This window comes from Homalodisca vitripennis, chromosome 2, assembly GCF_021130785.1.
Source record: "Homalodisca vitripennis isolate AUS2020 chromosome 2, UT_GWSS_2.1, whole genome shotgun sequence".
Classification (NCBI taxonomy): Eukaryota; Metazoa; Arthropoda; class Insecta; order Hemiptera; family Cicadellidae; genus Homalodisca; species Homalodisca vitripennis.
Genome location: NC_060208.1, coordinates 209,550,118 through 209,576,234, shown reverse-complemented (window position 1 = coordinate 209,576,234; position 26,117 = coordinate 209,550,118). Strand labels below are relative to the sequence as shown.

The window sequence follows — 26,117 nt, the reverse complement described above, 5'->3', positions numbered from 1 at the left end:
CAAGAATGAGACCTATACAATTTACTAAATTTGAACATAAGTGGGAGGATTGTTTATAGTGTAAATAGTTTAATTTTAGTTTAATTTTTTTAAATTTAGGACACAATGTACAATAAAAGTGCGTAGTGATGAAATGTGGTCGCGGTTGATGTTCTTGACCGCGTTCGGCAGTGCAGCTTGTGCGCGAGAGTACATGAGTAACAACGCCAGGTGCTGCGGGGTCCGCCGGCGACTGATGACTGATGGGCCAGAACGCACATCAGGAGTACGGATTTGTGGCTCTAATGCCATTTCCAGACATTTCAACACAAAGGGTACGTCTTGGTATAATTTTTCAGCAGCGAATGGGTTAAGTTAGTTGCACTATTTTTTTTAAATTAATACATCAAATTCTAAAATTTTTAATTAAAATGTTTGTAATTCCAATTATTGCTCAAGTCCTGACTAAATTCATTACATTTTACATGTAGGTTAACTCCTGTGTTTGTTTCAGTTTATAAACTTTTATATCCTCGTGTATATAATTATCACTCACCTCTTCGATTTTCTGTAGAATTTGATTAGTAAGGAAACAATAATTGTGTAAATTCTTTTATACTGCGTTCAAATCACTGATTTATTTGTTGAAAACTGTTTTAAATATAACACATTAAAGTAAGTACATTTTCCAACACATGGTCACCAACGAAAGTTCTTACTACTATTACTCCTCAAATGAAAACTTCTTCCTTTACTAGTCAATATATTATCAAGTTAGAATCAGACAAACATAAGTAATTATTAAAATTCAATTATTTACCAATCAATTTCAAAATCACATGTTGGTAAAACAGAAAGACAAGACTTTTAATAGAAAGGCTTGGGTGATGGTAACCCAAAAAAAGTATCCTTTCCCAATCCCCAAAAAAAGAGGACAGCGGCTGTTCTTTAAGTCTTACTCTGCCCGTCCTCATGGGCCACTGGCCTGTGCAAGGATCTTATCAAACAGAATAAAGGGGAGAGTCGATACAGTATAAGGTCGATGGTACTGATAAAAAGTGCTTCGGTCACAAACAGGATCCAAAGTTTGACATCGTAGACAGCTCGTTTATCGCCACTGTCAAAATGATTACTCTCTGATACAAGTAGTTGCGAACTGACACGACTCCCCCAGTATTTCTCACCTGTAACAGCCGGCTATGATGAACTGTCGCCACCACAACAGGCCCCCGGTAACTATCATGTCCTTCTCTTGAGTCTCGTTGCCGAACAGCTTCCACTTCTTGGTGGACAAGGAGTAATGAGCGAGACCGGTCCGGCCTGCCACTGCGATGTGACTTCCGTCCGCATCCACCGCTGTATACTGTCACAGGGAATGGTTCATCTCAACTGAGTGCAGGTCTAATGCACGTTATTTGTCTAAAATTTTAATTACTTTTAATAAACACTTTAAATAATTTTATAAAATTCCAAATATCTCTTTGGGGGTGCTTTTTACATTAACACCAAAAACTGCAACAAGTTTTAAAATGTTATAAGTTGAATTTTCCTTTTTTTTATTTCTAATTGACTGGTTATTTTCTGAAAGTAATTTAATTAGTTTAACCTTTATAAGATCACCTATAATGTAAAGCGGTCATGTAGAGCACATGATCTATGAATTGTTCTCCAGACCTTTATAAGTTAAAAATTGTAAAATTACTATATCAAGCTAAACATTATTCAAACTAAGAAGATTTTGCATTGAAAAATGTTTATTCAATGAAAATTGGTCGAAACGTTCTTTTTTAACTTTGTGTACTTCATGGGCTATCATGGCATCTTTTGGCAGTATATTGGTTTTATACTGTCCGCAGAATAAATTTCTCAGCTCACAACACAATGGTTTTTGACAGTCATCATCAACCGTGAATGATACCTGTACCACAAGTATTCATAAAAATATTTTCTTTTCTTTACGTGTAGCACACATTCAAGCTGACAGATCGGCAGTCAATTACAACGCAATATAATTTTAAAATTTCCATTTCCGCCATTACTGACCCTTTCTTGCATATCTAATTTCATTTTAATGTATCATTTGGAGAATGCCTACAGTAACGGCGGTGTTAAAACTTTTTCAGTTTATCATAAAACAAAGAACTAGCATGTTGATGTCTACTGACAGTACCCGGATAGGCCAGTTGGTTCCCGAGTAGGTGGAGGGTAGGAGAATGACGAGCCACTGCTTGCTCTCGACGAGTGCTGACGTGACACGCAGGTGTGGCGAAGGCTCTGGCTCGTCCAGCGCTCCTCGTCGCATCTCGTATACCTTGGTCAGTCCTGGGCTCAGGTTTACATACAGCCTGTCTTCACCTTGCAGATACAGATGAGTCTGGTGGCTCTGTGAACATATAACAAATCATATCACATAAAATAACAGGAATAAAATACAACAACTACTAGAAGGGTATAATTTTGAACATTTTTTATTTATTTGTTCTTTGAAATAACAACAATTACAATAATCATTTTATTCATGAATGCAAAAACCCTATTTGGGTTTGTCTGGATTTTCACTAAATATACTATTTACTGTCCCTCTAAGTCCAACCCCTCGTCCTCGTCGTGAGGGACGGGCAACGGCTCAAAGAGACGGCTAACGGGGCTCTGGTGAAGCTATGTCAGGTCTAGCAAGCCGGTAGTGGATAAAACTTGCTTTCAAAAATAAGAACAGCCTCGGAAAGGATGGAAATTTACGGCAACAACCCGGCAATTGTTTAAGGTTAAGATTTGGTACAATAAATGTTGTGACGCTTAGGAACAAGTTAGAAGAGGTAGTAGAGATGATGAAGAGAAGAAGAATAAACATAATGGGAATCAGTGAAACAAAGTGGAAAGGTAGTGGAAGTAGAGAAGTGGGACAGGGATACAGGATTTGGTGGTCTGGAGGAGAAATTGGAAGAAGAAATGGAGTAGCTATAGTCATGGACAAAAAGATGACAAGCAGAGTGATGAAAGTGGATGTGGTAAGTGAAAGAATTATTAAGGTTACGGTCAGAATGGAGGGGGAGATAATGGACATAATAAAGGTATACGCACCACAAACAGGATGCACGGACGATGAGAAGAGAGAGTTTGAAGAGGATCTGGAAAGACAAGTAAAAGAAGAGAGAACAATAATAATTGGGGATTTTAACGCACAAGTGGGTAAGTTTAGACAAGGATATGAAGAGGTAATGGGATGTTATGGAGTAGGAACAAGGAATTTAGAAGGAGAAAATTTACTGGATTTTTGTTTAAGGAATGATATAGTGATAGGGAACACCTGGAACAAGAAAAGGGATAGCCACAAATACACAAGATACAATTGGAATGGTGAACAGCCAAGTTTAATAGATTATATATTAGTGAGGAAATGCCTGCAGCCATACATGGCAGATGTAAAAGTTATACCCAGTGAAAGTATGGGAGGAGATCACAGGCTGGTGGTAGCTGATTTTCAAAGAATGAGGTTTGGAAAGGATACATGCAAAAGACTAACAAGAATCAAGACATGGAAGTTAAAAGATACGAAAGTTAGAGAGGAGTTTGTAAATAACATTAGAGGAACGATACCCAAGGGGGAGGTCAAAACAGGAGAGGAGGAATGGACAAATTTCAAGAATGCTATAGTCAAAGCTGCAGAAGAAACATGTGGACGAACTTCAGGTAAAAGAAGGGATAAAGAGACCCCTTGGTGGAATGAAAGAATTGCTGAAGCAGTTAAAAACAAAAATAGAGCTTGGCGAGAATGGTTTAAGGATAGGTCAAACGAAAAGAGGGATAAATGGAAGAGACTTGCAAGGGCATCAGCAAAGATGATGAAGGAGGCAAAGGAGAGGACATGGAAGGATTTTGAGGAAAAACTGAAATCAAACTTCAAAGGAAATAAGAAGATTTTTTATGGGGTGATAAGGAACAAGACGAAACCTAAAGAAATGTTGACTAAGGTGGTGGATGTTTCAGGGGAAATCAAATGGGAGGAGAAAGAGGTTTTGAAGACGTGGAAAGAGTATTTTAAGGAACTACTGGAAGGAACAGAAAATGAAGAGGAAAGAAGAGATATGACAGAGGAGACAGAAGATGAAGAGGATTTTAGTATGTGCGAATTGGAAAAAGCGGTTAAAGAGATGAAAGAGGGGAAATCTGCGGGAATAGACGAGCTGACGGCTGAGATGATAAAGGCGGCGGGCCCATTGGGAATTCAATGGTTGTACAGAGTGATGAGAGTGATTTGGAAGGAAAAGAAGATACCAGAAGACTGGAAAATGGGAATAATAGTACCGATTTTTAAGAAAGGCAATAAGCAAAAATGCGAGAATTACAGGGGAATAACTTTGTTGTGCCATACACAAAAAATTTATGAAAAAATACTGTTGCAGAAAATTAGACCAGTACTGGAAGAAACAGGAAGAGAGGAGCAATGTGGTTTTAGGAAAGGTAGGTCAACGGTGGATGCTATTTTTGTGATGAGACAAGTGTTAGAAAAGAGGTGGGAATACGGAAAAGATACAATGGTAGCGTTTATAGACCTACAGAAGGCATATGATAAGGTACTGAGAGAAAGGATATGGGAGAGTATGAGAAAGAGAGGATTGCGTGAGGGAATAGTAGAAAGAATAAAGAACCTGTACGGCATATGTAAAAACAGGGTAAGAATTGAAGAAAAATATACAGATACTTTTAAAACAGAGAGAGGAGTAAGGCAGGGAAGCATATTGTCACCTTTCCTTTTCAATATTATAATGGATGAAATTATTCTAGAAGTACAAGGAAACAGAGGAGCAGAAGAACTTAAGACAATAGCATATGCGGATGACATAATGATATGGGAAAATAGGGAAGAAGAGTTAGAACGAGAGTTAAACAAATGGGCAAAAGTGGCGAAGAAATATGGTTTAGAGATGAACATACAAAAATGTAAAGTAATGAAAGTAGAGAGAAGGGATGGAAATAACAAAGACGTGTTAGTTGAAGGAAAAAGACTTGAAAAGGTGAAGGAATTCTGTTATTTAGGAAGTATCATAACAGATAGGGGCACAATAAGAGAAGAGATAGGAAACAGAATATGGAAGAGTGGAAAGTTTTTCAATATGGTGAAGAAGATTGTGTGGAGTTGGAACATTGGGAAAGAATCAAAAGTATTGATGTATAAATCTTATTTCCAACCAATTTTATTATATGGAGCAGAGACGTGGACGTGGACTAAAAATGATTTAAGCAGATTGCAAGCTGCAGAAATGAGATTTTTAAGAGGGATAGAGAAGACTACAAGAAGAGATAGAATAAGGAACGAAATAACCAGAGAAAGATTGAAGGTAGTTTCACTGCAAGAGACAATGGAAGGAAGAAGAATACAGTGGATGGGGCATGTGAAGAGGATGGGAGATAATAGAATGCCTAGAATAGCACTGGAGAAGGAGGAAGGAGGAAGAAGACCAAGAGGAAGACCGAGAGGAAGATGGGAGGACCAAGTGTGGAAAGACATAGAGAGAAGGGGACTACAGAAAATACAGGTGGATGAAGAGGAGACCTGGAAGGATAGACTAAAGTGGAGGAGGCTGTGTACGACGACGACCCGTGAGAACGGAAACGTCTGACGATGATGATGATGATGATGATACTATTTACTAATTCTATTCTTTGAAACGAATTTGTGGTCAAGTCCATGCAGTTTTATTACATGAGCAAACACCTCACCAATAATGCTGTTACAATATTAAAAATAGTAAATACAAATTTCAAATTAACATACCAAAAATTCTCCAGAAATACAATAGCAATAATTAATATTTCTTAAAAAAAACTTAATCCTAACAACAATTTAACTTAGTAAAAATATACCCATATACATGTTTAAATTTACTGTAAGATAAAATTATTCAAAGAACAACAAAATAAATATATACAAGTTACCTTAATTGTATTTGGAATGTATTTTCAATAACGATCATAACAAATTAGGTCCTATCAATATTCAATAACATCAATTAATATAATTATACATAATGGATCCATTTAGGATAATATGATCCCTGGGGAAAAAAGAGTTTAATGCAGCTACAAAGAAACAAAACAAGACAACAACAACCCGTAATATTAAATTTTATTTTTCCACAACAACTCTTTTAATGCAATTTTAAATAATGTACAACTCATAGCATTTTTAAGATTGTTTGGAAGCATGTTAAAAAATTTGAATTCTGAAATAGATTTTTGAATTGTTCTCTTCAGGCAAGACGCATTAGTTCAAGGCTAGTGATAGTCTTTAACACTAAATGAGTTTCATCCACAGTAGCAGTCATCTTATGCCGTAGACATTGATCCACCTTTCACATCCATATCTCGATGATTGTGATTAGTAATGACCGGGAATAAACCAATTTGTTTAGTTTAGTAGAGAATACGATTCGGGTTATTCATTTACTTGTTAATCAAAAAACAAAAACTACCCTGTTATTCCAAAGAGTGGGTCACAATATCTGAGTGAAGTAAAATAAAGAAAAAGACTGGTGAAAACTAACAAGTTACCTGCACCACCACACATATAAAATATACAAAAAAGGTCCAGTAACTTTTTGTCATATCTCTAATGATTAAGCCACAAATTCCCTTGAAGTCATAACTTTGGTTAAAATTCAATAATATAATAGGTCTACTTTAAACTCTGACCCCTAATCTAATGTTTGGATTAATTTGCTAATACCCATCTCCGGGGCCTGGGGATATAGCCCCCAGCGAGCCGAAGGCGAGTATCTTTATATAGAGGTACAATAACAATGGCAGTAGGCTATGTCACTGTTAGCTTACCATACAGGGATTTACAGTTAAGGCACTTTTGACAAAGCCTAATTGAATGACGGTATCCACAGTCTCCGGTTCTCCATTATTGTTCCCTCCAGGATCATGTCTCTTCACCATCCACAGCTGGTAGCCCTCTGACGACCATTCCTGCCAACACGAGCAAACAAAATTAGTAAAGAAAAACAATTAAATTTAATTGAATTTTAAATTAGTTACTTGATATCAAGAATCAAGAAGTTTTTATTGTCTTTAAACAAAAACAGAGTAACAAAGTCATAGGCTTATAATTATTCTGTTCATATTTACTAAAAATTACAATTATATAATTGTTTAACATACAATATAATCACAAATTAACAATAAAATTATATTACAAAATAACAATGGTTTAATTAAAATATATTATAAACTTTGTTCTACAGATAACACATTTAGACAAGACAACAAAGTGATTTTAGATTAAAAGACTAATAATAAAATAAAATTTACAATAAAAACAAAGACATATAATAGCTATTAAAATTAGACAAACACTTAATTGAGTAATTTAATCTTCATACATATATGACTACATCTGGTTGTTTTTACTCTTACTAATGCTACTAAGTGAAGAAGATGGTTTTTCCTAGTAAAATAATCATGAGTCTGTTTTCTTGTAGGAAGGGTATTTAAAGATCCCTTAACATCGATCTAGCAGCAATAAATATATAAGTATGGAAGAGTCATTATTTTAAATTCTTTGAAAATTGATAAACATGACTCTATCAGAAACATTTTTGATTGCTCTTAAAGTCTTTGAGCCAGACATCCAGTATGACTCGATACTCAGGAGTCAAGTATGTAATAGCGTAGTAGTATGTAATAAGACCAATTGGTCTTATGTGATCGCTGAATAGCGTCATATTTCAGCGGAAGGTGACATGGAGCTAAACATTCACATTGATTGCTCGTGTTTTAAATAAATTTCTATAGACTTTTAAATAGACCTTGCATAAATGTTTTTACTGGACAATAGATGATGATTTGGTATCAATGATGAAAAATGTCAATTTATATCTAAATACATTTTCTATTAAAATATACATTTTCGCCTGGTAAAATAAGACATTCTTTACTTTTTACATTTTTACATTTTTTATTTTATTCCACTAGTTATTTGCTCTGAGAAAGAAATAGTACAGACTAAATGTCAGTTTTATTGTGACTTATGATGTGTATACTAGATTAGATTTTCACAATCATAATCATGCCAGTCTGAAGTTTACTTCCTCATTAGCAAACTTGTAATTAAATAATTTACTGCAATCTTGGTAATCGTTAATGTTCATTACATAACTTCCTTTCTGTTATCAAATGACATTATACTGGATTTATAAGCCAGACAATTGTGATTAAAAATTATACACTGCTGGACCCTGTACTTAAAAAGTATAAATAAACTTATTAAATGCTTCATTTATTAATTAATCTAACAAATCTTTGTTTTTAACAATACAATTGTTACAATAAAGTACAATTTAACACATTTATATGATCATCGTCAATGTTCATTTTACCAAATACAATAAAGCACTGAATGAACATTTAAACAAAATTGTAAAAACTTGTACATTTATAATTTGAGTATCACACGCAAACTCCAGGTCTCACGCCACGTGAAAATTCTTACGGAACCTATCTCCAGGGTGTCACAATTAGTACTGCAAGGCTAACACAAAACGACGTAACAGAACGGGGTGGAGAAGTCTTATTCTAGGAAAGAGGCTCGTAAAGTAACTAAAATATCTGCCGACTACATGCTTCTTAGAAAAATTAAGAAATGAACTTAGACCTGGAGGTAACTTCCGTGATGTGACTTCTGGAAGGTCAAAGATATAATTATTATGTGTCCAAATGCTTTCCTAGTTTTTTCAAAATTTTTATTGGTTAATCAGAAAGAAAATCTCAAAGTTCTTTTTACTTCATCACTTAAGTACGAAATGACAAACTTTACAAGAAAAACTAAAAATCGTTTGGATGCGTATTGACAAGTTCTTTAAAATTGAGACATCTTCCACAACGCCACAATACAAATAAGGGAGTAAAAGTGAGTGAGGTTTAACACTGTATTTACGGAGAGAAACTCGGGATTGTTTCTCCACAGCCAACACTTGCCTCAACGTGAGCAGACACTCGTACTCACCATGTCAGTGACGAGGAGGGGGTTGTGCTTGGCGAGATCCACGTGCAGGCCGTAGTCCCAGCCGAGGCTGCACACCAGCAGTGCGCCAAACGTGCTCCACACAGAGAAGCCACCTTGGCTCCACGCCATCGCCAGAGCACAGCCGTCTGGAGTCCACCTCACACAGCCCACTGGCCCCACCTCACCAGGATACACCTGGCTGCTGAGAGTCAGCTGGTGACTCAACTCCAGTCCCCCGCTGCTCTCGTCTATACAGTACACCGCACCCTGTGAACTGTCCATAAGGTTTAGTACAGGAGTCCCACATCCTTAACCCTTCCTACGCCGTAGCGGATATATTAGAATGGTAGACTTTGACCAAAACGCCAAATACATTTATCTCCTACATTATAGACTGTCTCTTAGAAAGGTTTTTAGTTCACAAAAGGCCTTCGAAATACCCGGTGCACGCTCCATGCTTATCGCGGTTGTCAAGGAAGTATTTATAAACGACATTCACTCTGTGGTAGGGGGAGGCAAGCATCCTTTTTCTAACTCCGACCACCTGCTTATCAGTTCTGTGTCTCATACAGAGCCATAACCAAATATATCCGTGGCTTACTAACTTATTTTCATTTCCATCCATAAGTTTTCTATCTCAGTTCGATTTCCAGATACTTTAGATTTTTTTTATGAATCTGACTCTCTAAATGACTGACGAAGCTTTTGATAACTGTCTTATTTTAATAGCTTCACTGAATACATTAAGATCTGACTTAAATGTTATTTTACGGTTCTGTCCGATTAAAAAAAATATAATGCTAATATTGATACAAAACACTATGCATAGTTTTAAGAAATAATTAGTAAAGGATAGATTTGTTTAAACTTAACAATTAATTATGCCCACACAAAACCTTTAATATAAGACACTAGACACTATCTTTGGAACCACTTCTATAACATTTCTTCTCCATAAAACACTGCATAACATTCCAATTAAGAATAACAGTGAATACAATGAGATAAGTGACCAGTACTTTGTGTGACTTTTACCTTTTCCTTCCATAAGTGATCAGCCTGTACTTATGGTTGACCGTAGCACATGTGGCGTCATCCATATTTGGTGCCCAGATACCCTGCACTTGCTGCAACAAAATTTTATTAATTATTTAACCAAATACGTACGTTGTGTTATGTACACAATTATTTCAAACCAAAAATTGGCTTTGTCCTAAGATGTCGTGATATGATCGTACAACACTCACGTTCGGATCGAACTTGAGAGAGGCAGCCGTGAGGAATGCGGCTCGGCCATCGTTGAAGACCACTGCGAAGCCTCCGATCAACGGGGAGTACTCGATGTCGGTGATGTACGTGTTCTGCTGCACAATCGGAACAGCTGGAAAAACCAAACGTTAATCTCACACTTGAAATAGGTTAACTACTTTGAATACAATTAATTGAAAATATCTATACCTAATAAAAGAAAACTGTTACTTTTTGATTATTCATACTTTAAATTTCCCAATAGATTAAAAAAATAAATATGTAAATAGTAAAAAATGTATATTGTGTACCAACAGTACTAAACGTTATTTCCTCAACGTGATATTTGTGTTTGTCAGTACAATATTAATTAGTGTTTGTAATCCAAGTGGACAGATTAGTGTTATCTTGTCAACAGCACAGAAATTACTTTATACAAATTATCCTGCAGAATTTAACTTTTCTGTACAATAAAATTGCCTTGTAGTATAATATAAAACAATTTAATTGTTTAATTTAAAAATAAAATAATTCTTGAACGAGAAGGTTATATTTAACTGTAGATTACTACAAAACTGCCCAAGGCAGGTGTAGCTTTTATTTGCTGTATCCAGACAGCTAAATACCAATTTGTTTATTTTAAAACAAAATATCTGTTGTATTTATAATTAATTTTTAACTTTTCTTTATATAATTTTTAAAATCAAAAACAAATTTAAATATTTAAATTGTATAGAAAATCAACAAAGTACTTTGCTTCTTATTTAGTTGTGTAGTTCATTTCCTATAAATAAAAAAAAATCAAATTAAAATCCTTGCCTATAATCCATAGTTTTGATGATAACATTATTGTTCTCTTTAAAAAGAAGAATAACCACACATAGTATTGTCCTAATGTTTTTCTTTAAATTATTTTTTGGATCGTTATTATTTTTGCTTTATGTTTAAGGATTTGTTGACATCTGAAAAGAGGTAAATTCTCAAATATAATGTGTTTTATATATGTAACATAGAATGACTGCAAAATCCTGTAATCCTTTCAAATTTTGTACATCACACAGTTTCTGCACCAAGCTGTTAACATCATCTATTCATTGGGGTTGTTTATTCATTTCTTTTGCCCATCCTCAAGGGCCACTGGATGCACTGAGATCTTATCAAACAGAATAACGAGGATGATCGTTACAGTACAAGGTTGACAGTACTTATAAAAAGTGCCAAGATCACAGACAGGAATCTGAACTATCATATTTCAGATCCAAAGCCCGATGTCTTAGATTGTGCGGCCCATTGTCTTTTCCAACAATACCTAAGCTAACCTTGAATAATGCAACCTTAACACGCTGCGGGCGACAATTGTCATACAATACTGGCACGATATGCGGATGACAGAATAGCAGGCATCTGTTTGCTTGGCCGCCATTGCCTCAGTGTGAGACTAGCAATTGCCGTGGAATGTTGTGCCGTTTGATGCGTGTTGTGCCTGTTTCATACGTTGTTTATTCGCAATCCGTTCGTGGTTCGCAATTTTCGTTCACTGGCTGTACTGTATTGTATATTGTGTGTAGTGTATGGTGTAAGGTGACTGTGTACGTGTGTTTATTATTGTATTTAGGCAATATAAAGGACGATAATGAACAAGTGGAAGACTTTATGAGTGAACAGGACGATTCCGATTCAAGTCCAGAGAGTTCTGCCTATGAAGATGTTTTTGCATGTTTATGGACTATTTTCAATTTCTTTTCACTATTTATGCAATTGACAATGTCTTCTGCGAGTGACAGTGCTATTCGGAAGTGTTAGACGGAAGTAGTGTCCTGCGGTACTGACTAAGCAGGGACCAGTGCCTCTGACAACAATTGTTGTCACAGTTATGATGTCACCAAATCTGGCAGTGGGGTTACCTGGACAACCTTGTACAACCCTTTTGGCTGCTCTGACTTAATTTTGGGTAAGTTAAAAAAAACAAACATTTCCCCGCATTTACCATGACTGGTCAAATTTTTGCAGCAGCGAATGTGTTAATACATCCCTGCTACAAGACGTATAACCTACCTTTAGAGACTTGTTGATCGATACAGAAGGGTATCCTGCGCAGGTCCAAGCAGTAGTCTCTGTTCTGCGTACAGTCCCAACGGTAGCGCAGAACATGACCTCGCGTAGTTGACACCATCAGTTCATCTCTGATACAGACCATACTGAGAATACCACCACCTACTGCTACCTCCTGCGCCTGTACACACATCAACAGAAGTGGAAATATCAAACAGAAATGGACATATTCCTTTCATTAGTTTAGCAATGTATTTGTTTCCTCATTTACATTGACTACTGAATAATTACAAAGAAAACACCGGAATGGATATAAAGTTATTACTTATATTTAAAAACTACCTATATAATTTTTTTATGTATTCACTCGACCAATAAGCAAAATATCCATCTTTAAGAATTTTTAAACCACACAGAACAAAATATGTTGCCTGCAAATATTGTCTTAAGGTCAATACTGATTTCATTTGTGACATTGAAATTACAATGTTTATATGAGGCATTTTTTACTATCCTTCCTAAAGTACCACTTAGTGACTTTCACTTGCTTGCTCCAAAAATTGAGGAGATTTTTGTTGACTTTGCAAAAATCACACAAAATGATGAAGCATCCCTAAACCATAATTAACTTTACAGTTTTGCCATTTTTGGGAGATGAATATAGGATACACACTTAAAACTTGTATCTCCTTACTAAATAAATGCCTTAGTAACAAATCATAGTAGTATTATCTTCGAAATGTAAGGTCGTATTTAGTTTTGTTTTAAATACAATTCTTTTAAAATATCTCTTAGCTGCATCTAAACGTTCTTTAACCCTATGCACTCAAAGGCAGTATTTATAATTTGTCCTTCAAGATCGTATCTCCAGCTGTACTGGCCAATATATAATACGTCCATAGGTCATAAGGCCAGCACCACTGGCCACTAAACATAGCATTTATTTCCTAATATTCTCTTTGTTTTATAATGAATGGTGAGTCCTATATATCAGCTTTATTTTAAAGTAATTTTTAAGTAAAGCAGTATATTTCAAATTGGCCTATAATTCTTCTCTAAACATTGACTGTCCCAAAAAGACGAATGACGCCTAGTGGGCCTATACACTTAAGTGATATAAACCTAGAAAATTTTACTAGAAGATTAGAAGATGTGTGCTAACTATTCTTGACTACAGGTATGTATTTTTAAAGTTTTATTCCGTAAAATAATGCAAATACCGAGAAAAATGTAAAATAGTTCTTGTCTAAGTATAACATAACTGTAAAAGTCTATAAGTAAAAGTGTATAAAATTTTATTACATATCTTTGTTAACAATATACGCATAAGAGTTACATTTCTCAAATGTATGTGTATCTTTGTATTAGAAAGATTCATTAAAAATATATTTTAAATTATTTTTCATTTTTTTATTAAGTATCTTAAATTACTATTTGAATAAAGCAGAGGAAATTGAAAAATAATTTCGATCTGGAGAGGCAAACAACAAATATGGCCGCCGAGCTGTTAATGAAAGTAGCACGGTTATTTGTACTGGCCATATGAGTTGCAAGGACAAACTACGGCAAAACTAACGCGAGCTGTCCGCAACTTTGGTGTGGCCAGTGCTACTGGCCTTTTTGAGCGCAAAGGGTTAATATATGGATGGCTAAAGTAATAGCGAGCAATATCGGATGAACCTACCACAGTGAGTTGTAATGGTGGTACCACCTCTTTGACAAACAGTTCAGCACTGTCCCGTCGCAGGTTCGGCTGCGGAGAGTCCACCTGCTGGTACAACCCCTTCTGGGTGGAGTCCACCGTCAGGTGGTAGTACACCAGGAAACCCCCAGATGTCTGCAAATACCACGGATTTCATCGTAAGATATCAAACTACATTATTTCAAGGCAATTTTTAGAATAAAAAGAGGATGAGTGAAATAAAAGAAGTGGTAGAATAAGAATTACTCAATGAGAATCTTGTTAAGAAAAGGAGTTTTTCAGACATTGCCATTATTACAAAAAGAGTAACACTATGTTATCGGATGGGTAACTAATCTAACACAGACTATAAACTAGGTTAAAGTTAACAAATCATAGCCTACCAATGTGTTGTGACACGTACAAGTCAGAAATCACAACAAATATGTTGTTTGTAATTTTCATGCATATAATCTATAAAACATACCCTTAATAAAACTAACACTTAATTATTATAAAAGAAACAAAAGAACAAATCTTGTATCAGGTCTTTGCCATGAGAGATTGATAGTATTCAAACAAAATGAACAAATGTATTCTTATATTTTTATTTATTTGTTTATATTTACTGTAATCATGGGATAGCTGCCAAAATGTATGTCAGTATGTTTATAGGTTTTCATGTTTTATATATCTATTCTTCCTGTGCTGGCAGGTCTATTTTGGCTGATTATAAACTGTTCCTTGGCATGTTGTTCTCACTCAAAAACATACTTGTTGTGTAAGGTTTTTTCATACTCCAAATATTACCTGTCTGACGGTATTTGGAAGTTGCCCTACCTTAGAAGCTAACTGCCAACATGGCAGTCAATACAATCTACGTGCTAACATTTTATGCTTTATTATAATAGGCCAGGATCATTTCTTTGAACTTATAACTACCTGTTTTTGATGGCACAATTCATTAGGAACAAATGTAATACGTTTGTTGGGGTTAATATTTGAACTGACAAATACAACACATCGACTAGATTATAATTGGTACCCAATTGGAGCTCCAAACTGATCCACAAAAAATACTTTTGCTCTACCGGGACTCGAATCTAGATCATGTGAGCATGTAAAAATTATACTCATATATTATGCGGGCATACAAAAATCACAAGCAAAATAGGGCATATATGTACTAAAATGCTTTATTTATTTTGTCCTTACACTGTCTCTTACAAGATTACCAATTATTATGAACTGTATTGTCATCAATATACGTTATTACAAATATTGTAATACTTACAGCCACAATCAACATGGAGGAATCTGGTTTCCATTGTACTGATTCATTCATCCCAATATCCTCAACCGATTCCTGTGACCGCCTGTGAAGAACTATTGGAAGACATGGCTGGAAAAAGTAAAAAATTACATTCTACAACTATTAAGTTTAAAATTGTCAATTAGCAACTGATCTAATAGATATATTAGGCTGAAAATATAAAATAACATATTTTATGGGTTTTGTCCTGGCATAAAATTTTAAGAAGGATTATAGAAAACAATGTGTTAAAGGATTTGAAAAGGAAGTAGTTAATTATGGGCGATTGATTTTGTATATTAAATGTTTACCATTTATTCAATATGAAGGAATCATAAATTTATTTATAAATATTACAACATAATTTTTAAATTTTAATCATAATACAGTTCAAATATTATTTAAAAATATGAATAACAATACAGATAAACAATACTTAACCTCAAATTAATCCATATCGTACTACTGGTACCTATATACGACACATCTGTAGCTGCAGTATAATAAGCAGCCACCACAACAATAGAATAGTCAATATGACTATCTCAATTACTGAACAATGCAGCACCAAAATGTCAAACCGAATTCCTCAGTGCTCTCTTCTGGATCACTGGTACGATATAAGTTGCCTGCTGAAGATTTTCTCTACACTAAGAGACCATAGTGGAGATGTGTTTCAAACAATGCATGGTATATGCGGTTTGATTAAATTCCATCAAATTCTGAGGTGGTCATGACCCAGTTGTGTTATATAATACAGATCCCAGTATTCAGTTTTTTACAGATTGTCAATATGTGGTGTGCAGCTTAGGTCTTTATCTATTATCACTCCCAAGTATTTTGCCTTTGTTGCTACCTTAAAACTGCTGTCCTTTTCTGCCCATTATGATTTGCTGAGTCATAGATTCATTGACTACCAGGTTATTATATCGGCAAGACTGCATAGAAAAAATGCACAAAAACTTCCAAATTATTTTATTTGTCTGAACATTTCTATGTTCAGACAACCATAGTACATTAAACTAGTGCATTAAACTAGATAGGTGTTGTTACCGGGAATGTGGATTGAGGGGGTGTTGTTACCGGGAATGGGGATGTATTTGCTTGTTTTTAGGTTAGCGGATTTGATTGTTTGTTAGAAAAGTGTGATTGTAATATGTGATTATAATAATGTAATTAGGGCTGCAGTATTATAAGAGGCCGCCACCACAACTGGACAATTATAGGCCTCAATAACAATCATATGTTTTAAATTAAAATATGAATTTAATATTTACAGTGATCAAACAAATTATTATAACCAAAATTAGGAAAACTGAAGACGACAATATTTGCTCCTCTTACAGTTACAGTTGTTTCTTTCCCACAAATCTCACATTTAATGGGTTTTTCTGCACGAGTCCAACATGTTTAAGTAATGAAAAACCATGTCTTATCATCTTCCAAAGCAATGTCGTGTAATTTTCTAAAATTGACTGTCAATTTTAATAATCAAATGTTACTTATATAAAATTGAAATATTACATTAAGAGTATTATTTGAAAGTGTTTACAGCTATTGATATAAATTATGTAATTAATCGTTAAAAATAATTAATCAGTATCGATTGATTATATCGATGGTTATGATTAAGTAATATTGTTTGCCTATTTCGATATAAAAAAACGGGTCCGCTTATCGTACCCTACCCTTAATACATAATATGGTATTTGGATAATATATTGAACAGTTTGATAATAACAATCAAACAACGATTGTAGGCCGCTTATTAAAGTCTACCCAAATAAACAATGAAAAAGACAGTTAGTCTGAGCTAAATAATAAAATAGTACAATAAGGATTCATTTAATTAGCCTATGACCCGAGTTACTACTACAAATACTTATACAGTTAACTTTCTGGAGAGATGTTTTTCTATAGAAAGTAATACGATTAAAAAGGCTGTTAAATTATAATATTTAATATAAGTCTTTGGATACTGATCTCGTAAAGCTTATTCTGTAACCTCTTAGAAAGAGCTAGCTGCTTTGGTGTTTAAGGCCCTAGGCTAGTTTAAAATAAAGAACTGGTTAAGCAAAACAATTTTTTAGTTTAATTAAATCACAGCCTATTAGGTCTTGAAACATGTATTTAAGGCTCTAAACAGTCAAAAGACGACAAATTAGTTTAAATAGCATTATGCTAACATGATTAGTAAAGCAGCTTACCTTGCAGAAAAATATTGATAGAGTGTCGTCGGAGAGAATTGCAAAGAAAACTTTGTCCCTATTACATACAACTTTACGAATTGAGCAGTTATTTAAATGAGGTATATTCAAGACTTTAGGCCATCCTATAGCGAAATACATTTTGAATTAAAACGTCAACTTCAAAAAACATCTATACTATTCATTTTCACAACATTCCCGTCACCACTAGATCTGACCTACCACGATCACTAAACTGACAACTTTGACACTTTCCCATCTCTCACTGTAGTTGAGTTGGGTAGTTCACGTTACAGGTCATCGTTCAGTTAGCGTCAAATTATCGTCAATAGTAAAGTTAGCGGTAAAGAACAGATTCACAATTAAAGGAGATTTTTTTCTTTCATAAAAATGTATTAAAAATGCAATATATTGTTTTTAACTTAAACTAGACTAACTTTGACATTTCCTTCAAAACACTCTCCCTACATATTCTACTACGCATTGTATTATATGTATATAGAAGGAGAAAATATAAATGCAATTTTCAATAGGAAATTGTAATATGTAGATTGAATTCATAATGTAATTATCTAAATTAACTCAATTAAATTTAACGAAACGAATATAATTTATGTTCACTTTCATTATTATATTGTTAGTTCAATGAATGAACCGAACCTTTGGTTTTAAAAGATAATTGACCTTGTATCCTTTATTTATTTATTCAAGGTAAACACAATTTTATAACAGATGATAATGTAATAAATGGAAATATATTAATAAATCTTATAATATTTAAGGAAAAAGTTCAATTTAAACAAGCAACAATTATAATTATACAGCAAGCATGGATAAAAACAACAAAGCCATAAAAAGTAAACTATAAATATAACAATAATAATGAATCAAACAATGTTAAAAACTTAACAAATTAGCATCCACAAAGCTTTATTTCAAAAATAAATGCTTGAGGGACTTTACATTTATACTGTCGAGAAAGAAATTACGTGATTTAGTTATCTCCAGTTCTATGAACCCTTGGTATGCAACTATTATATTTTTTATAGATATGGCGTTGAACTGCAGACAAGAAAGAAGAGGATGGATGTTGGCACTCTAAAATCATATTTAGATAGAAAGTCAGGTCAGTCAACATCACCAGTTATAATTTTCTTGAGGACGACTGCATCCACCAGTTGTCTCCTTGAAGTCAGTCATCCAAGACTAAGAAAATTATCCAGTAGATCTACGGGTACAGTACAGAAGTCATATTCTAATGTGATGGCAATACATCTTAGGAAACGCCTTTGGATCTTTTCATGCTGATCTATGTAGCCAGATTGGAAGGAACTCCAAACCACACTATTGCACTCCATGATACTTATAACAAGAGAAATGAAGAATATCTTCTTAGCTTCAACACATATATCATGCTTAGCAACAGGGGAAATTAACCACAGTGCTCTAGGCGTTTTATTACAAACGTGGTTTATTTGAAGGTCTCGTCTTTAGTCCGACGACATCAATACTTCAATAACCCTAACACAGTTCCCTTGGATAAGGTGGTGGTACCAAAGTATAATAAAAATGAGTTTTTTTCTTATTTCAACAGAAGGTAATTAATTCTGACACAATTTTCTCGTCAATATTCATATAATTGGCATCACACCCTAGATTTCGATTAAAATGAACATCATTAGCACACTTGACTGTTATCTTCTTGTCAAAACGCATTAAGAGAACCATTTGATGAGGCATCCATTAATGCCTCCATAATGATAATTGTGTGGTAGAAGTTTATGCGTACTGTAGCAAGTTTTGAATGATGATTTGTTAATATCACTACCAAGCACGACCATGATGCACCTTTTGTTTAGATTTGTAATACATTCAATAATCTACTGAAGATCTTATTTTGATGAATAACTTTGTCAGAAATGCTGTAGATGGAGCTTATATTGGTCACTGTTAACTTAATTACATTAAAACATAAAACCAATATTTAATACTTTTATTTTATTTTTTATTTATTTATTTTTTAATACTTTTATTTTTGTGAGGCCTTTCGATAGCAAGGCTATCTTCTTCAGAACATCACAAAAGTAAACACAAAAAGTAAATTTGATTTTTAATAATAGTTAAACATATGTGATTTAATATTAATTTGTCCTGTGTGGCGTAGTGTGTAAATACATTTAAATTATTACTGGTATTATACTATATAAATTTTGAATGTTATTTTTGTAATCTTCGTTTAAGTAATATTGAATTTTGTATTGGTCCATCTTCTTGATTTAATCAATCTGCCGTGTTTGTTAATAAATTTATTATTGGTTTTATGTTTTAATGTAATTAAGTTAACGTTGTCAGAGTTTACTCAATGTGACAAGTTTATTACTGTTCTGCAATACGCTAAAATTACTGATTCTTTTTTACGGCGCTAGATAGTGCCAAATCTAATACCAACAAATATAACAAAAACCCCTTTGTTGTTGGTTGGACTTGGAATTGGCGGGGCATATAACAAAATCAGAAGGTTCCATACTTCATACTTGGCGCCTTACCGCCACTGGCCTTCTGTTATTATACGTATAGGTACTATTACTAGGCCTATTTACTATTATATGCTCTCTCTATTACAATTTTCCAGTATTAGTTACTTCTCGATGTTGTGATGGATGGAGAATAATATAATCACAGTTAATGGTTTGATAGAATAAGAGAGGTAATGTCAATCACATTTATTATTAGTATAATAATTTATTGTAGTAGGCTATGACAGTATTTATCTAATTTTGCAAAAGAATGCAATAGGTCTATGTTTAAGAACACTATTTAACCCTACAATTGGCAATGGGTAACCTGTAGGTAAATATGGTAATTTAGCCATTTCACATTATTTATTGTTTTCTTAAAAGGAAATCCTAAAACATAAATAAAATATACAGAAAACAATTAGGTTTTGGAAGACCCAACATTTTTAAAGGCTAATTTGTGAAAGGTACTAGTATAAACTAAAGAGCTTTAATACATTTTTTTTAATAGGGCCTAACTTAACTTTGGTTTTATGGTGCACCCAGGTAGGCTATCAAATAGATATATTAGATTTTAATCTATGCTTCCTCACTGTTGTAGTGACATTATATTTTATAGCCTACTTAATTAAAAATAGAAATGAAAATACTGGTGTTACAAGCAATAGACGTAGAGTCTATAGAGAATATGAAACAGAAAAAATTCTGTTAACCAACTAATAATTAAAACTTTAATTTTAGGTTACTATATGTACTTAAGATTAATAAGTACAAATCGTTAGGGGAGACTTTAATAAGTGGCCTACAGTCGTTATTCGGGGGTACGGTCCAATAAGCGGACCCGGTTTTTTATATCGAAATTGGCAAACGATATTACTTAATCATAACCATCGATATAATCAATCGATACTGATGAATTATTTTTAACAACTTAAATAATCTATATGAACAGCTGTAAACACTTTCAAATAATACAAGGTAATATTTTAAATTTCACGTAACATTGTGTATTAAAATGGCCGTCAATCTTAGGAAGCTTCACGAAATTGCTTTAAAAGACGATAAAATAAGTTTTTTATGGCTTCAGGATGTTGGGTTATTACCTAAGAATCCATTATGTGATATTTGTGGAAAGGTAACAAATGTAACTGTCAGAGGAGCTAACATGGTCGTCTTCAGATGCAAAAAAAGAAGGTATGATGGACACAACTTTAGTAAAAACGTTTTCGTTCTGTTTCATTTAGTTAAAGTTATGAGTTTCCCTGATTTTGGTTATGTTCATTTATTATTTGTTATCATTAAATTCACATTTTAATTTAAACATATGATTGTTATTACTTTTATATCGATTGATAGTCTATGATTCGATATGCGAATATTAGGTATCGATGATTATATTCTTCGATATAAAAAACCGGGTCCGCTTATTGGACCGTACCCGTTATTCGGTTGTTTTTGTCGAATTGTTTGATATATTATCCAACTTCGATATGAACAAATCGTACACAACCAGAGTTATAATAAATTACCATAACAAGAAGAATCTCGTTTATTACAATTTTAAAAACATAAATTTAACACTAACATTACAAAACAAACTAAGGTCTAGACTTACATATCAAATAAACCTTACAATATTTATAACGGTAAATCTTAAGATCAGTGACTACCGCTCCAATCGCCGTAATTCTTTGCATACTAACACAGGTTAACGTAATTTCACCGAAAAAAATAGTCCCGATTATCGCTAACATATAAAAACCAGTTTTTCGGCAGTACAATGTTGGCAATACAAAACACATAAATAACAAGATTTTCGACTATAAAACTAAAAACAATGGCCGACCATGGTTGTTTTGATGAGTTGACAGTAGTCACGTGACAAACAGGAAAGTTTCTGATTGGCTGGGCGGATCACGTGACCTATAGGACGGCTTCGATTGACCGCCAGACGTAAACAAACAAACCCACATGGACAAGGAATAATTAGTGAAGTTATTGATATGGCGTGCGATGATTCTTGTCACACTCTAAAATGACCCTAGAATGCCTATTCAAAACTCAGATCACGCGATGCTTGCCCGCTGCGCAGCGCTTTGCGCTGCTTGCTCTTTTAGAAAAAAATTAACTCGAGCTTGCAAAGTCCAAGCCCAGATCACGCCATGACTGCTTACACACACAAAACTCAGATAGAACTAACGCAGGTTTCATTACAGGCAAAAGATAAACGGCGCGTGTTTATCACTGATAAGATAAGACGAGTTTATACTAGAAGTAGTACCTGGACTACTGCCCTACGAACTAATAACACCAAAAAAACGAATAAATGCACTGTCAGTCAGGTTTTTTTAATTTTTTTTTTTTTTCAAATTTTTTTGGGGGTGGGAGTAAATGGCTACGGCGATAATCGGGACTATTTTTTTCTGTGAAATTACATTAACCTGTGTTAGTATGCAAAAAATTACGGCGATCGGAGTGGTAGTCGCTGATCTTAAGATTTACCTTTATAACTTGTCCAGCTTGATAGCAATGGGGGTACTTTCAGATTAAACGGAGGCCACCAATAATAAACGGGATTTAGCAACTTTGGGTGGGCAGTTACACAATAAATACTGTGGAACATATTTGTTTATCATCTGTACATAATTATCACGTTATAGGAATGTTATCTGCTCGGACAGTCAAATCAGTGAATATATGTCAAGTCGAAGGTCATTAACCGGAGTAACTGCAGTGCTCTTATCAAATTTGTGTCTCGTTTTATCATACATAACCTAACTCTGTAACTCATTATGTTTGTTTTCGTACTGTACACTTGTTCTAGTGATTTTGAGATAGTAGAATGAGTGATGTTATTTTGATTTGGGATTTGCCAAAGAGCGAGAAAGAAGCTGTATAGTTTTACAGAATAAAGGATGTTTGCCGTCGCTAAAACAATGTGTGAATGGTCATAACATGAAATTTTATTTTACTGCTATTAATCTATTTTGGCAATGTAACACCAGACCGTTCCAAAAAAAATCGTACTTCGTTGGATACATGATTTTTTCACAGTAGGCTGTCATTTGTCACAATTGTCCGATTTCTATGTTTTTGGTGTGAACAATTAACATCCATATTTTGGTGCGAACAACAAAGCTTTCGTCACACTTTTCACCAACCTTGTCGAGTTTTTGAATACTCAAATATAAATGTGTGTTTATAATTTTGTGAAATGCTTAGTAAAGGTATAGTTTTTGTGTTCATAATAGAATTTTACTTATATACCTACTTTTTTAATCATTAAACGGGTGGCTTCCATTTAATCAGAAAGTACCGCATTGAGTAACAGCTTTTGTGAAATGGACTAAAGTATTCTCCCCATGGGTTACCATGAATCAAACATACATGTTGAATCCACTTAAACTAATCTCGTCACTTGTGAGAAATATCTCGCATATTTTCCTCATATTCATTGCCATTTTCAGTCTCAAAATAGTAGTTACTTCTTGCTGTTTATGGTTTACACTAAAACTGCGACAAGTAATAAGATGAAATCATATGCTAAGTTAAATCAATTGTAATATCGAATTATGCCTTTCGATAAAAACATCAAACAATTCGTTAAAAACAACCGAAAAATGAGTATAGACCGCTTATTAAAGTCTACCTATATCCAACAATTCGATATATTATCTAACTTCGAGGTCTACAAATCGTACACAACAAGAGTTATAATAAATTAATGTAACAAGATTCTTGTACATTAAAGTTTTACAAACACAAATTTAACAATAACATTACAAAACAACAAAACCAACTATGGCCTAGCCTTAGATATCAAGGAAACCTTACAATATTTATAACTTGCACAGCTTGATATCAATGAGTAACCGCTTTTGTGAAATGGAGGAAAGCATTTTCCCTATGTGTTACCAGGAGCCCAACTTACATGTTCAAGCCACTTAAATAAATCTCGTCACTTGTGAGAAATATCTCGCATATTTTCCTCATATTCATCGCCATTTTCAAAACCTCAAAATATTAGGTACTTCTTATTGTTTATTATTTACATTAAAATGACTGTAACTAATAAGTTGAAATCATATGCTGTGTTAAATAAATTGTAGTATAAAATTATAAATTCGGATAAAAACAATCGATTTAAAGAAGTTAGTAATAGAACAAATTGGGCTTAGAATATGAAAATATGTGTTCAGTTGATGCAGATGATTTAGTTATTGTTCCAATTAATTACTATTGGTTGATTATATGAATGGGTATAATAATTAAATATCGTTTGATAGATTCAATATAAAAAAACGGGTACGTTTATCGTACTCTACCCACTTTTATTACCAGGGACCTATAAAAACTACATTATGAGAAAGAAGTGACTTTATTTGACTTGCTGTTAAAATTACATGTCTACCGAAAGGAAGTGATGTTGGCAAGAAGTAGGCTACTCTATCCCTATTTACCATTTATTATTAGGGTATACATATGTACATATTATTATAAATATAAAACGTTTGGTCAGAATTTACGAGCATCACATGATCTGAGCTTGAATTTAGGTACTATCTCAAGGGATGTTTTTTTTTTATTGCCAAAAGTGTGGGTGGCAGGTGCCACTGAAGCCCGCACTGATAGCCAAGGGTATTTCCGATCGGTTCTTTCCCGGCCTCTGATCTCGTGCCAGATCATCTAACGTACTCAAATTCAAGCTCAGATCACGTGAGCACTTCTAAAGATTATCTTTAACTTTGATATTACTAACATATTTATGATAGCCTAATCTAAACCTACTTAGATTGCGTAAGAAGAAGTATTTTACATAAAATCAAATAAATTTAACAACTATTTTTACGCCATAAAAACACCAGTTTTGCTTTTTTTCAGTCCTTTCCTAGAAAATCTGGCTAGCCGTAGGTCGCTAAAGAATCGTTTCCGGACATATGTTTATATGAACTTTTTTTGAGGAAACCACCAGAGGATTTTGTTGGGTTACTCGTGGGACACTCTGTATATTAAAAGAAAGCTTTATAGTAATTGAACCAGTAATGTATGTTAACAGGAGCTACATATTTTTAATTTAATATACTTGTATATAATTTTAATGATAGCACATAAGTATATAATTAGTTATAGAACATCAATTTTTTCCAGAAACTAAAAGTAAAAGTCTATCATGTATGATTTGTTTATGAGCTAATCAAGTCTCTAATAAAAGTATCAAGTAAACAAGGCCTAGCAATACCTTGTAAGTCGTAATTTAGGACTAGGAATTGCCATTCTTCTTTGTGCCATAATTTTTTACTGTCCCTATACAAGTTTCAAATTTTTTTTATTCTAACAATTCTTTACATTATAGTATGGTTAAATTCATATATACAGTATAAATGCATTAATGGCGTAGCCTAGCTGGAACCTGTTAGTTCAATAAAAACATAATTTCAATCAGAAATCAGAAATTCTTTATTGTCAGACAGTATAACACTGCAAAATAGCGTCAACAATAATATGCAATAGTTAATTACATTACGTAAGTGATTTTCAGAAGAGCCTAATTAAATTAAATATAGAAATGTCACATTAATTAAAATAGCATTAAAGTTTTTGTCAATGCCTCAATGCTAAAATAAAACAAACTAAAGCTTACATATGTGGCTAGTCTTAACATAAAGCTCAATATAAGCTAGTCTGGCCAGAGCACTCGACAAAGTCCCTGACACTGCAGTAAGCCCGCTGTACCAAATGCCGCTTGACCTCCCTCTCAAAAAAGGACTTGTATTTGTTTTCATAGAGTCTGTGAGTGCATTATATAGTTTAATGCCTCTTATTAATAAATGTCTTTCCAAAAAACTTGTTCTGTGGGCAGGAATGGTAATTATATTGGAGTGACGTAGATTGTGACGATGTTGGGGATTGTGAGATTTGAAAAGGTGGAGGTTTTTGTGAACAAATGTCACGCAGTTCAAGATATAAATTGATGGGAATGTTAGAACTTTCACCTCCCTAAAAAACGACCTACAAGTAGTTCTACACGGTTTCCCAAAAACCGCTCTCAACGTTCTTTTCTGGAGTTTAAAAACGAATTGTGTACGTACACTTTCACATCCCCAAATGACTACCG

General features: G+C 33.8%; 2 protein-coding genes across 4 annotated transcripts in view; one reads left to right on the top strand and one right to left on the bottom strand.

Annotated features, from left to right (window-relative positions):
• Nucleotides 1-17,746, bottom strand: part of LOC124355374 (guanine nucleotide exchange factor subunit Rich) — a 47,675-nt gene extending 29,929 nt beyond the window's left edge. For all 3 annotated transcript variants that reach the window (XM_046806491.1, XM_046806492.1, XM_046806493.1), the window contains exons 1-10: nt 17,487-17,746; nt 15,262-15,369; nt 13,971-14,123; nt 12,290-12,467; nt 10,234-10,367; nt 10,022-10,113; nt 8,987-9,260; nt 6,811-6,951; nt 2,150-2,362; nt 1,164-1,342 (exon numbers count right to left, since the gene is read on the bottom strand). In XM_046806491.1, coding sequence (XP_046662447.1) covers nt 1,164-1,342; nt 2,150-2,362; nt 6,811-6,951; nt 8,987-9,260; nt 10,022-10,113; nt 10,234-10,367; nt 12,290-12,467; nt 13,971-14,123; nt 15,262-15,369; nt 17,487-17,627 — 1,613 coding nt within the window. In that variant the 5' untranslated portion in view covers nt 17,628-17,746. The remainder of the gene's footprint in view (nt 1-1,163; nt 1,343-2,149; nt 2,363-6,810; nt 6,952-8,986; nt 9,261-10,021; nt 10,114-10,233; nt 10,368-12,289; nt 12,468-13,970; nt 14,124-15,261; nt 15,370-17,486) is intronic.
• Nucleotides 17,747-20,009: 2,263 nt separating this feature from the next.
• Nucleotides 20,010-26,117, top strand: part of LOC124355373 (structural maintenance of chromosomes protein 6) — a 51,022-nt gene continuing 44,914 nt past the window's right edge. Inside the window, 1 exon segment of the mRNA XM_046806490.1 lies at nt 20,010-20,193. The gene's annotated coding sequence lies outside the window, so the exon portion shown is untranslated.